This window comes from Sciurus carolinensis, chromosome 10 (genome assembly GCF_902686445.1).
Source record: "Sciurus carolinensis chromosome 10, mSciCar1.2, whole genome shotgun sequence".
NCBI lineage: Eukaryota > Metazoa > Chordata > Mammalia > Rodentia > Sciuridae > Sciurus > Sciurus carolinensis.
Genome location: NC_062222.1, coordinates 26096096 through 26110123, shown reverse-complemented (window position 1 = coordinate 26110123; position 14028 = coordinate 26096096). Strand labels below are relative to the sequence as shown.

At 32.5% G+C, this 14028-nt stretch overlaps 1 protein-coding gene across 1 annotated transcript in view; it reads left to right on the top strand.

Annotated features, from left to right (window-relative positions):
* The window catches only part of Lrba (LPS responsive beige-like anchor protein), a 703692-nt gene that overhangs the window by 327442 nt on the left and 362222 nt on the right, over nt 1-14028 (top strand). The window contains 1 exon segment of the mRNA XM_047565822.1: nt 12803-12969. Coding sequence (XP_047421778.1) covers nt 12803-12969 — 167 coding nt within the window.

The window sequence follows — 14028 nt, the reverse complement described above, 5'->3', positions numbered from 1 at the left end:
ATATGAATGAAAGTTATAGTAGTCTAACAATAGTCAGCTGAGAAATACAAATTTAATTAATATTTTGTATATCAGATGACTTATATAAACCTTTGAGAAGTAATTCGTTTGTAGAGAAGATGGCCAACAATATATAAGATATGCAAGGAAACTGTAAACGTGTCAGGAGAGCTGTGTCAATTCCATGTCTTAGTCTGTCATTCCTATCTTTGCTTTTAAAAAGTTTGTTTACTTGTGCTGGGGTCGTAGCTCAGTAGTAGAGCACTTGCCTAGCACATGTTGAGGCACTGGGCCTGATCCTCAGCACCACATAAAAAAAAATAATAAATTAAATAAAGGTGTTGTGTCCATCTACAACTAAAGATTAAAAAAAAATATTTACTTGAGCTTGTGCTCTTTTTTTTCTGCTCTATTTTGCTATATGTATTTTTTCTATACTGTATAAGTTCTTCATTCTTGGTGAGCCGTTGATTAGCCTTTAATTACTCTGTGAAATTTGTCCTAATTTTGAATAGCCCCATCTTTCTCACTCCTCCCAAACATATTGCACCTATAACTCTCTGAACAGTTATCTCATATTGTGATTATTTTTATCTTACATTGCAATTATTTTTGTTTTTATCTAATATTGTACTTTATCTCAAGTACCTGAGTTGCTAGAAAGAAAGGGAGTTATTATTGTGTGGTTTTGGTAATGTAATTACTAAACCTTTAATATGTGTAACTAGTATATGTGGGCATCATTTTGTTCATGTCTATTTTTATTGGATCCTCCTGGGAATCTTACTGCATTACATCCTTTTTTAAAAGAGGAAACTAAAGCACAGTTTTCAATAACTTGCCCAAGCAAGAATGTGTCGGAGTCAAGATTAAAACTCAGGTTACCTGACTCTAGATTTTGTGCTATTAATTACAGTGTTAATTATGTCTTATAAGGAATGAATTATTCATTTTTTGTACTAATTTTTGTTTATTCTTGAACTGCTTTTACTTGACATTTCAATATAAAATTGACATATTTGTAGTAGTAAATATATTTAATCATTTAAGTAAGAGACTTTAGAAGTTTAAGTAAGAGACCCTAATTTTGTATGTTTTTTAAATATACACACAATCAAAAAAAATTATTTGGATTCTACCTTTAGTAATGTTTAAATTCAATGTTAATTCTATCCACCACAGATGCTAGCCACATTTTGTTTACTGTGCAAGATGTGTGATATATACACGTACATTAAAGGATTTGGGTTGTCTTTTTGAAGGTATTTAGGTATTTATCCAAGAATTTTGTGGTTTTTATTATTAATAAGTTCTTGAGTGAAGTAATGAAATAATAAAAACATAGTATGTGTAGATTTGACCCATAGCTGTCTTTTTCGTGTTGACTTGATTTTATAATATTATACAAAACATTTTCAAACCAAGCCTCAAGTAAAAGATTAGAACCTATATTAATCTTCAGATCACTTAAAAATATTGAGGACTGCAGTTTGTAGAGATAAGAACCCAACACATTGCATCCAGTCCATTAAAACAAGAAGAAATGGAAGAGATACTTTGATAAGTGTTCTGCCTGTTTTAACCTTGAATGCTATTATGGGGTGGCTGGGGAGGGGGTTGGGGCTCTATCTGTTTCATTGGCTTAGGCTTTTTCATGCTGAGAGAAATCAATACTTTGAGGCGTTGCATGACAGAGAAATCACTTCAGAATTAAAGGTGGCTGTCACATATTGTCATTGGTTGACTTTTGTTTGCTGTTGAGGTTTTTAAGCTTTCATTTTTCTAAGTCTTTTTCAGGAGTTTATCTGAGGTTTCTGTAGACAGCCCCCACTCCCTAAAGATCAGACTTTAAATCTGAGGTAAGAGATCAAGTACAAAGACCTCCAAAAGTGAAATAGTGAGAAGCTTCTTTATTTGTTGTCCCTTAGCTGATCTCCTTTTTAAATGCTATCCCATGAGACCAGGAATTTATAGTGGAAATGATCTTCAAACAAATTGAGAAGTGAAGTAGTACATTTGAAAGTTTAGCAGAAGCAATGTTTAGTTAACTAAAATTCATCATTCCTTTATGTGGTTCCGTAACCACATAAAATAAAGAAGGTAAAACTGTGTGTCCCAATATGGAAATATGTACCATTTGATTCTATTTATGTAGAGATGACATCTTACTGTACAGTCCCTAACTTCATAGAAAACAACTGACCAAATAAGAGGAGAGAATTTTTGTTTTATTTCATCTATCATTACTCCGATTCACTTACAAAAGCAAGCTTATGCTTTAAAAGAAGTTTTAAGCATAAAACTTGTGAAAGCAGCATACTTAAATTGTTTAACATATTACTAAATTAGGAGAACAGTTACTATAATATTTTTGAGATTTTTAGCCTTGAAAATTTCAAGTGTAATTTATTTTTATTTTATAATAATATGCAATTTAGCAAAAATTTGCTTTATAGCCTGTTTCTCATAAAACAAATATTCCTGGAAACTGAATTCTGGAAACATTGTCACAATGTTACCTCTTTCTCTTGACTAAAAGGAAGAGTTTGTGAGAGGCCCTCTGCCTTTCCAATCACAACTCCTTGCTGCCAGTAAAGTACCTTCTGTTCTAAAATTTGTGGAATGACTTATTTGCTTTGTTTCCTCCAATACCATTTCTTTTAATACTATCATTTATTTACCAGTGTTTGCCTTTTACTTAGATGGAGTCATAAAGTATATGTTTTGTTCTGGCACTTTTAGTTAAACATTATGTTGCTGAAATTCACTCATTTTCTTAACATTTTTCTGTCATTTCATTGCTGAATAATATTCCATTATGAGTAGACCATTAGTTTTTCACAATCTCTTCTGTTTGAAGGGCAATTGGGTTGATTTCAATATTTAGCTATTATAAATAGTGCTGCTTTGAACATTTTACATATCGTTTAGTGTACATATTCATACATTTCTTTAGAGTAGAATTAATTGTTTGAAATATATTCACATTTTCTCCATTTTAATACATATTGTCACATTGTCTCATAAAAGTGTGTGCCACTGCCATTATTAATGTATAGCTGTTCCCATTACTTCATATTCTCATTAACAATTGATCAGTGGTTTTTATTTTGGCATTCTGGTACTTGTGTTTTTATTTTGGATGTTTCTAAACAAATGAAGTTGTCCATCTTTTCTACTGCTTGTTATAAATTATCTACTTCTTACTTTGTAAAGTACTTCTTTTTTTAATGAGCTTCTTATTGGTTACTTTTCCTATTGATCTGGAGAAGATATTTAGCTGTTTGGTATATGAGCTTATTTTTTTGACATGCATATTTAAATTACTTCTGTGTCTGCTTTGCTTTTTCACTTTTTAAAAAGTCTTCAAATATTATTTGCATATAATGAAGTGTACCCATTTTTATTATGTTGTTGAGCTGTGACAAAGTATATGCCTGTGTAACCACCACAATCAAGACAGAAAATTTCTACCATCCTGGGTAGTATTCCCTTATGATCCATGGTGATCAGTTCCTTTCCATATACTCATATTCAATCCTAGACAAGTACTGATTTTATTTCTGTTTTTCCATATTGTTTTCCCGTTGTACAGTTTTATAGACATGGCTTCATAAAATAGGTATTCTAGCATCTGGATTCTTCTGGTCAGCATTAGGGATTTTATATTTGTTCACATGGTTGTATATATTACCAGTTTGTTTCTTTTATTGATGAGTAGTATTACTTTGTTTATCCATTCATTTATAGACAGATTGTTGGGTTGTTTCCTGTGTTTGATTCTTAAGAGCACTATGGGCATTTTCATTTTCATTTTGGTGGAAATGCGTTTTCACTCACTTGGAGGGGTTACTCATAGAAGAAGAGTTGCTAGTTGCCATTATCAGTACAGCATATTGTCATGGAGAGATTGCAGTAAATCACTGAGTCGATCTTAAAGGAGGAGACAGAACCATCTTTATTCACCAGCTGATGGGATGAAGGGGCAGGCTGCAAGTCTACACTCTTCGAACCCCTCCAAGGGTTAGAGTCACCTTTTATACCATAAATAAAACAAGTCAGTACTTTAATCATTAGTGGCTGTTGCTATGATTCAGAACTACAAACAAACATCATGAGATCTAAAATCATAAGCCGAGGGGGAAATTGAGTACAAGTTAAAGAATCATTACTAATGTCTAGACAATCATTCTCTGACAGGGTACATTACCCAAGAAAAATGGGAACCAAAAAGAAGAATTTTACATTGCATAAAAAAGAATAGAAACATTTGCTTTTGTAAGCAAGGTGTGTTAAGCAGGATCAGGATAGTTGAGATGGTGTTTTCTCATGGGAAAAGCATTTCTTATATGACACGTAATCCCAGGGTAAAATGGAGTGTTTGGTCATTGCCCATATAGTCTGGCCCATAGCAATATTTTTCAGCTTACAAGAAGCTTTTTTGTCGTGCTGGGGATCAAACCCTGGGTCTCCTGAATGCTAGGCAAGCATCCTACTACTACTACCTCCCAGCCCTGACAGACTATTTTCTAAAATAGTTGTAGACTTTATGCTCCAACCAGCAAGGCAAGTATGAGAATTCCAATTGTTCCAAATCTTGGTCAATATTTTTAAATGGGTGTTATGTGTAGTGATCACTTATTGTGATTTTTATTTGTAATTCCTTATGATTTCTCATATGCTTATTAGCCATTTGTGACTCTTGTGAAATATCTGTTCAAATCCTTGCATATCATTTTAAATTGAGTTATCTTTTTAGTTATAAGTTATTTATACATCCCATAAAGAAGTCATTTGTCAGCTATATATAATGAATGTTTTTGTCCCCATTTTGTCTTTTAAAATGTAGGTGTTAGACATTTTGATAAATCTAATTTATCAATTTTTTTTAATGCATGTGATTTTCTTTTAGGGTTTCTTTTGTGGTATTCACCATAAGAATACTGCCTATCCCAAGGTCATCAACAATTTCTGCTGTTTTCTTCAAGAAGTGCTATAGTTTTAACTTTTGTATCTTTGTCTTAGGGTATTGAATGGAAGTCAAGAGAAAGCACATACTTGTGTCGTCCCCTGAAATTTTGATTGATTGGTTTTCATAGATGTCCTTCCAAAGGTTGAGTAGGTTGTTTTCTAGTCCTAGTTTGAAAAGTGTTTTTACAACCATGAAAGACTGTTGAATGATTCAAAATGCCTCTGTTAAAAAAAAAATTTTTTTTTCATTATGACTTATTTTATTTCCTTTTTTCTGTTATATAGTATGTATACTTACTGATTTTCAAATATTCAATCAAGCTCTACTTCTTTGTGATATATAATTTAATTTTTATAGTCAAATGCTGTAAGTATCTTGTATAATATCCTATAATTGGTTTCTTATATAAATGGAATTATCTTTTTGTGGGGGAGTACTGGGGTTTGAACCCAGGGACGCTCAACCACTGACCACATCTCAACCCTTTTCATTTTTTATTTTGGGACAGGGTCTCACTTAGTTCTTCTGGGCCTTGTTGGGTTGCTGAGGCTGGCCTTAAATTTGTAATCTGCCTGAGGTTCCCCAGTCTCTGGGATTAAAAAAGCATGCCACCATCCCTGTCTGTTTCCTTGTTTTTTAATTTTCTTTTCCTGGAATGAAAAATGGATTGTAATATATATATTAGCCTATAGTATTTGAAAGAGTTAGCAATTGATATTATTTCTTCCTTATACTTAGTAGAAGTCGCTAGTATATAGAAGATGGAAAGATCTCCCATGTTCTTGGATAGGCAGAATTAATATTGTCAAAAAGGCCATACTACCAAAAGTGCTATACAGATTCAATGCAATGCCAATTAAAATTCCAATGACGTACCTTACAGAAATAGAGCAAGCAATTATGAAATTCATCTGGAAGAATAAGAAACCCAGAATAGCTAAAGCAATCCTTAGCAGAAAGAGTGAAGCAGGGGTTATCGCAATACCAGATCTTCAACTGTACTACAAAGCAATAGTAACAAAAATGGCATGGTACTGGTACCAAAATAGAAAGGTGGATCAATGGTACAGAATAGAGGACATGGACACAAACCCAAATAAATACAATTTTCTCATACTAGACAAAGGGGCCAAAAATATGCAATGGAGAAAAGATAGCCTCTTCAACAAATGGTGCTGGGAGAATTGGACATCCATATGCAGCAGAATGAAACTAAACCCATATCTCTCACCATGCACGAAATTAAACTCAAAATGGATTAAGGACCTCGGAATCAGACCAGAGACCCTGCATATTATAGAAGAAAAAGTAGGTCCAGAGCTTCAACATGTCGGCTTAGGACCAGACTTCCTCAACAGGACTCCCATAGCACAAGAAATAAAAGCAAGAATCAATAACTGGGATAGATTCAAACTAAAAAGCTTTCTCTCAGCAAAGGAAACTATCAGCAATGCGAAGAAAGAGCCTACAGAGTGGGAGAAAATCTTTGCCAATCATACTTCAGATAGAGCACTTATCTCCAGAATCTATAAAGAACTCAAAAAATTCTACACCAAGAATGCAAATAATCCAGTTGACAAATGGACTAAGGAAATGAATAGACACTTCACAGAAGATCTACAAGCAATCAACAAACATATGGAAAAATGTTCAACATCTCTAGTAATAAGAGAAATGCAAATCAAAACCACCCTAAGATTCCATCTCACCCCAATTAGAATGGCGATTATCAAGAATACAAGCAACAACAGGTGTTGGCGAGGATGTGGGGAGAAAGGTACACTCATACATTGCTGGTGGGGCTGCAAATTAGTGCAGCCACTCTGGAAAGCAGTGTGGAGACCCCTTAGAAAACTTGGAATGGAACCACCATTTGACCCAGCTATCCCACTCGTTGGCCTATACCCAAAGGACTTAAAATCAGCATATTACAGAGATACAGCCACATCAATGTTCATAGCTGCTCAGTTCACAATAGCCAGATTGTGGAACCAACCTAGATGTCCTTTAATTGATGAATGGATAAAGAAACTGTGGTATATATATACAATGGAATATTACTCAGCCATAAAGAATGATAAAATTATGGCATTTGCAGGCAAATGGATGAAATTGGAGAATATCATGCCAAGTGAGATAAACCAATCTCAAAAAACCAAAGGATGAATGATATCGCTAATAAGTGGATGATGACACATAATGGGGGGTGGGAGGGGTTAGTGTTAGGGTTAGAGTTAGGGTTAGGGAGGGGGGCAAGAATGGAGGAAGGAAGGACTGTATAGAGGGAAAAGAGGGGTGGGAGGGTTGGGGGGAAGGGAAAAAAATAACAGAATGAATCAAACAGCATTACCCTATGTAAATTTATGATTACACAAATGGTATGCCTTTATGCCATGTACAAACAGAGAAACAACATGTATCCCATTTGTTTACAATAAAAAAAAAAAAAGTCGCTAGTGTAACCGTCTGGTCCTGAGATTTCCTTGTGGTAAAGGATTGAGTTGAATTCACTTTCTTGTTTGATGAAGATCTATTCACATATTCTATTTCTTTTTGATACTTGGTTTTGATAGTTTGTGTCATTCAAGAATTTTGTCAATTTCATCTAAATTATTGAATTAACTAGCATAGCATTGTAATGTTTCTGTATAACCTTTTATGTCTATTGGATGTTTTCTGAATATCTTTTAATGTCTGTAGGATATGTACTGAAGTGTCCCTTCTTTCCATTTATGATATTGATAGCATATGTCTCTCTTGGTTTTTGTTCTTTAACATTTTGGGTAGGTATTTTTTACTATTATCAAGGAACCAGCTGATGGTTTTAAAGTTAATTTTTATATTTAATTCTATAATTTTTCTCTTTGGGATTTTTGTTTCTCTTTTACAGATGTTTAAGTCGTTGATTTTATTTATTCTTTATTTTTTCCATTTTTTAGCACTTAATTATACATAATAATGGGATTTGTTATAGATCATTGATTTCATAGAAGTTTGGATCATTGATTTCAGCATTCTTTTCTTTTCTAATATAATTTTTAAAGCTATATGTTTTCCTTTAAATGCTTTTCTAGATGATTCTATGATTTTTCCCCCCTAATTGTCCTTGTGATTCCATCTTGATTTATCAGTTATTTGGAAGTGAATTTCTTAATTTCTAATTATTTGAATATTTCACATATATTTTTTCACTCCGAATTCAGGCAAAGAGTCAAAATATCTCTATATTTCTAGATATTCTTCTCTGTATAACTTCCTCATCTCTAGTAGTTTATCCTTCCAGTTTTAACCATCACCTTCTCATTAAGCCCTTTTAAAAGAAAAAAATATATATTTCCTTGTTCTTACGAAAAGTCTGGAGGATACATGAGAAGTAGTGTATAATTTGACTATATCTGGAATTGGCAGGTGTGCAGAAAGGTAATGCATCACATTGTGGAATTGTAGGCCACCAGTTCTAGCTAACAAAATTTTGTCCTAGTTTTTTTGGTTAAATATTTGCAATAGTCATTCACATTTTGGCAGGGTGGGGGGAATGGAGTATATAGACATATCTGTGCTATACCAAAATAATTTCTTCTAGAAACAAATAATTCTGGGATAGTTCAGAAGAGGCCAGTTAGATTATTTCTAGAGCAATTGTGAAACTAATAGAGGTCTGTGTAAGAGCCATGCTGAGGGAATAAGAGGTTTTGTTAAAATGGAATGAATGGGATGTGAAGGGAGGATAATGGAGATGTCACAGATGACAGTAAATACAAAAAGTTTCTAAAGTGTAATACCATGTTTGAGATGAACAGGTTCAGGTTTGTACATTTTTAATATTACATGCTTATTAGACAAGTGGAGATTATTCTGCAGGTAGAATGTGGGCTCATATTTTTAAAGGCAACTGAATCAGATATGAAAAATTGAAAACTTGACCTAACCTGAAGACAGTAGATGACGTGGGCATGGATGATATTGTGGTGGAACATTTTATTATAGCCTTGGAAAAATACCAGCATTTCATGGTAGAGAATAATAAAGCATAAAGCTTGACTACCACTAGGGGTGGTAGATTGATGAAAGAAGGATAGAAGAGTGAGTTACTTAATTTTAAGATCACTCCTCTCTGAACTTTTCATGCAAAGGGCAAATAGCAAAGTTAGATGGAACCATATATTCTGTATAGAAACACTTAAATATACTCTTGTCTCTATGTCTTCATTTACATTTGAGGAGCCGATAAAGTCACTAAATTGTTTTCCTCTTCAGTTATTACTTTATCTTTTTACTGTGACTGAATTTCTTCTAAGGAGAAAGTTTATTTAATCTTTTATTATTTTGTTAATTCCACAGCAATAAATCTTAGATTTTTTTAAAAACAATAATCAAGTACAGTGGAATTGTTAGTTCCCAAGATGCTTATTTCTTTTGTTTTAGATATTTTCATAGTCATATTGTAATGTTATATAACCTGGTTTATATGATGCATAAAATAGGAAAACAAAAAAGTTAATGTAAAGTAAGAAATTCTGCATAAAATAAAGTTGAATGAATCGTTTAGGTATGACCCTTTATTTCATATGCTCTTTATGCCATTGTTTTATGAATGGCAGTTTTTAGTAATGTCTCATAGGGTACCATCGCTCAACACAAGTGCACATATGAATGTGTCCCACTGCTATGTAACGTACATTTGATCTTGAAACAAATATTCCTCTTGTAGTTGACATTGAATGATATGTGTAGAATTTATTATTGGTGTTTAATAAGAGCATCTTCAAATTATGTTGTAAAGATTTTTTTAAATAGATACAAGTTCATTATATCTTTAAGAAACATTCTTGTTTGGTTTCCTTTTATCATGTTTTAAGGTCAGATGTGACTCTAATGTTCCACAAAGAGACAGAGATTGATAATCAGGAAAGAATAGTCCTTTAATGTGATTTATATCTATAGATTTTATGTCAGATATGAGAAGTTGCTGTTCAAATTGTAAAGGAGGCTCCATTAAAGAACACTTTAAAACCATTTTGCTATTTAGCTTACCTTGAGACCTTGTTTTTAGAATTATGCCTTTTCAAGCAAACTTTAATAGCTTATCAAATGTTTGTAAAATATAATTTGATAAAGAAATTACTCTACCATTAATAAAATATAGAAATAGTACAACTCGGTACATTCCTACTGGGTGATTTTAGTTCTGTTTAGTATGTGATGTTTCAGAGGAGTCCTGAAATCAATGATTTTCTAAATTCTGCCAATAATTTGAATTTCCTCCTATTAGGTAAAGTTAGAAAAAGGTAGATAGTGGATGTAGTAGGGAATGTTGAAATTATAAACATCTATCTGTTATTCTGTAATGTTTCTTTTGGGGTATAGTTAGACTAGATATAATGTAACCTATTGAATGCTTCTTGACTCCTGCATGAATCTCTGAAAATATCACATATGAAATGATATTTTTCTTAAAATGGAATAATTCCCTATATCTTTTTCTAAACTGTTGTCCCTTTGGATATTTCCTAATTATTTTCTTTATTATTTCAAATTGTAATTTTGACCAGTTGTGCTCTCCTGTGGCTTATTTGGCATGATGCTTATTTTTTAAATACAGTATATGATATTTGTATTTAATTTGTTATAAATTAATCTAGTTCCTATCATTAGATTCATTTTCTCCCCTTCAGTGTTTAGATGAAATAAAATAATTTTCTTTTACCAGTGTACATGTCTCAGAACTTATACTCATCTGTGTTCGAATACTCTTTCAAAGGTTACCCCAAATTTGTAATTGATGGATTCTTAGAGCTACTATACTCCCCTCATTTTGCAGACAAGGTCATTTAGACACAAAGTAAAATGGTTGTTGACCAAGACTGATAGGAGATAGCAGCAAGATAATAGTGTAATCTTGTTTTGGTTTTGCCCCCCAACCTTATAATTGTGCATATGAACAAATCATGATTCTGCATTCCAGAATTTCTTTAATGCATTACTTTTTCAAATGTATTTTGTACTTGGGTCAAAGTGTATTGCTTTTCCCTCTTCCTAAAATTTATCCATGTTTTGTTTTTTGCAGTGGGGGCTTGAATTTGTTTTAGAGATTCAGTGTATTCTCATCCAAGTGTAAATTATCTTCTCAGATTCCTCCATTATTGAATTCAATCTTTAATCCCTGTAATACAGTGCATTGCACAGACTGAGAAATGTTTACTTTCTTATGCGTGTACATAGATGCCATATCTTTTGAGTTACTTTTGGTGTAACAAAAAGAATATCCAATTAATATAGGCAGGAAATAACCAGGATTTTATTGGACCTTATAAAAAGTCTAAAACAAGGTAGACTGTTCTTCAGGATTTGATTTATAAGTTCATGATTCCATCTGAAATAAACTATTTTTCTATTTTTCTCACAGTTCTGCTCTCTCTGGGTTTTGGCTTTATCTTCAGACCAGCTTCCCTGGTGGTACAGAGAGCTTCTAACACTTCTGGAAATAATATACTTCCTCTTTAACACACTGAAAGAAAGGAGCAAACTATCTACTTTGCTCTTAAAGGAACAGTTGTATCAAGTGCCCTTCCCTGAGCTAGCTGGTCAGTGTAGGTGTGATTATTTCCCTGATCGGTTTAGAATAATAACAATGTTCTTTGATGGCTGGACCCTGATGGTAGTTGTGTGTGGCAACAATCTCTCCACACTGTTAAACAACAGGAAAGGCAGGGGACTACAAAATGTATCACACACATGAAATAGCAGTATTTCTTCCAACATCAAATTTAGGTTGTCACAGGTTGTGTGGGAATGTGTATTTGTGAACTGGAAGTTCAGGTCAGGAGTCCAATAGAGCCTATAAAGGATCAAATTTATATCAATCTTCATGTTTTCTTCTTTAAAGCAAGATATTCACTATAGCATCATAAACATGATCAGAAGTACTTGAATTCAAATAGCAAGTGAATAAGCATTTTGGAAAATAGCAACTGCTTTGTTTCTTATTATTGCTAAAGATTCCTAAGATTTGGGGGGCAAAAGTGATATCTCAAGATAGTACTTTTCAAATTTCAATGCACATATAAATTTCCCAGGGATCTTATTGAAATCTGATGTAGAAGGTTTGAGATGGGACCCGAGATTCTGCATGTTTAGTCTCACTGGTGATTCCAATGCTACTAGTCATTTTGCATAAGTAGAATTTAAAAGATGCAACTAACTTCATTTTTTAAATGTATTAGGGACTAGCACAGTTTGCTACTATAATTTTTTTTCTTTTTTGGATCTCTGCATTGGCCACATAACTTCTCACCTCACTTATCTTGTCCACTACAATTCATTCTCAAAATAGCAGCTATAGTGATCATTTTAATATGTAAATCAGTCCCTTGTCACTTTTAAAACCTATACCATTAGAATAAAGTCTAAATGCCTCACTGTAATTACATGGTATAAATGATGCCATTCCTGCTTACCTCTCCAAACTAATTTCAGACCATTATTCTCCTTATTCCCTGTCTCAAGTTTTGCAACTTCACTTCATGCTGTTTGTAATGCTGGGCCCCTGCATTTACTTGACTAGCAGCTTCTAATTGTTTAGATATCTGCTTCAATGTTAACAACTTCTGAGTGTATCTTATGATTGACTTCAGAGAAGTAAATTTTTGGGGGATATGGTATTAAGAAAGCAGATCACTAAATCTTAGACAATTAAAGAATGATATAAAAGTAACTTAAAATTTTGATTGCTTTGATTAGTATTAAACATTTCATGATGCATTTTTAGTTTTTTCTCTCGTATTTTTAGAGTACTAACAAGTGTTTCTTTCTTTTTTCTTCCTATTCAAGTCCCTTTGTGCCCAGTATTCTGCAGACAAACGAGAAGAAGAGAAAATGTGTGATCATTTGATAAGAGCAGCTAAATATCGAGACCATGTGACAGCAACTCAGCTAATCCAAAAAATTATCAACATTCTCACAGACAAGCATGGAGCCTGGGGAAATTCTGCAGTGAGGTAAAGAGACTTTTCAAGTTTGGCCCCTGGTTTTCTCTAGATGACCTTGCTTTAGAGAAATGTCTTTGAATATGATCAAGGCTGAATGAAGAACACAGTAATTTTAATTTTGTATTTTATTACTTACTGTGATTTTAAAGGAAAGCAGAATGAGAAAATCAGTATGGATATAGTTATGAGTCTTATTAGATGCTGCAGTTCCCTCTAAAAGTAAACACCTATCTGTTTATTCCATTTGGAGTGAATTGTAAAAGAAGCAGTTAACATAAACTGTTTTATTCAATTCACTAATTGAATTTCTATAAATACATTATTTTATTAAAAAATCTGTTCCTTATTTTACACTTTAGAGTTTTCCACATAAATTTGAAAACACAATAGAATGTTTTGTTTTCTTGAATCATGTTGCAAATTGGAGGACTTTGATGATGAAATTTATTAAATGCCCTCTTAAAATTTTATTCAATATGCATACTTTCTTTTAAGATAACCAAACTGACTTACTATGCTTAATTCCACTTTCTAGGAACAAAATAATTAAATTACCTTTTAGGAATAAGAAACTTAGACAAATTGTAAAATTTATTCCCTATGAAATATTTCATGCTACAAATCTTAGAGATATGCTTTGACTCTTTCATGTAATGTTAATGAAAAAGGTTTTATATTCTCCCACTCGAAAAAAATTGTTTTAATTCCACATTTCTTCTTAAATGTGTGATCATTTACTAAGAGCAGCTAAATACTGATGTCAGATATAGCTTATCTAGAAGAATGAAAAAAAAGGAAAAGAAAAAAATAAGTTGTGTATTTTACAAGTCTATTTTGCTTATACTGTTTTAATCAACTTACATATCTCATAGATGTCATATTCTAGTTTAGAAAATTTTCTGTAAAAATAAATAATATTGAGTTTTTGAAAAGCAAGAAAATATGAATTGAAAACTACTTGTAACTTGGTTTTTAGTAACATTGTTTGCTAATATAGAGAAGATATATTTCTCATGTTCATTATTCATTGCAAAGAACATTTACATATCATGAATTACATTTCTTGGT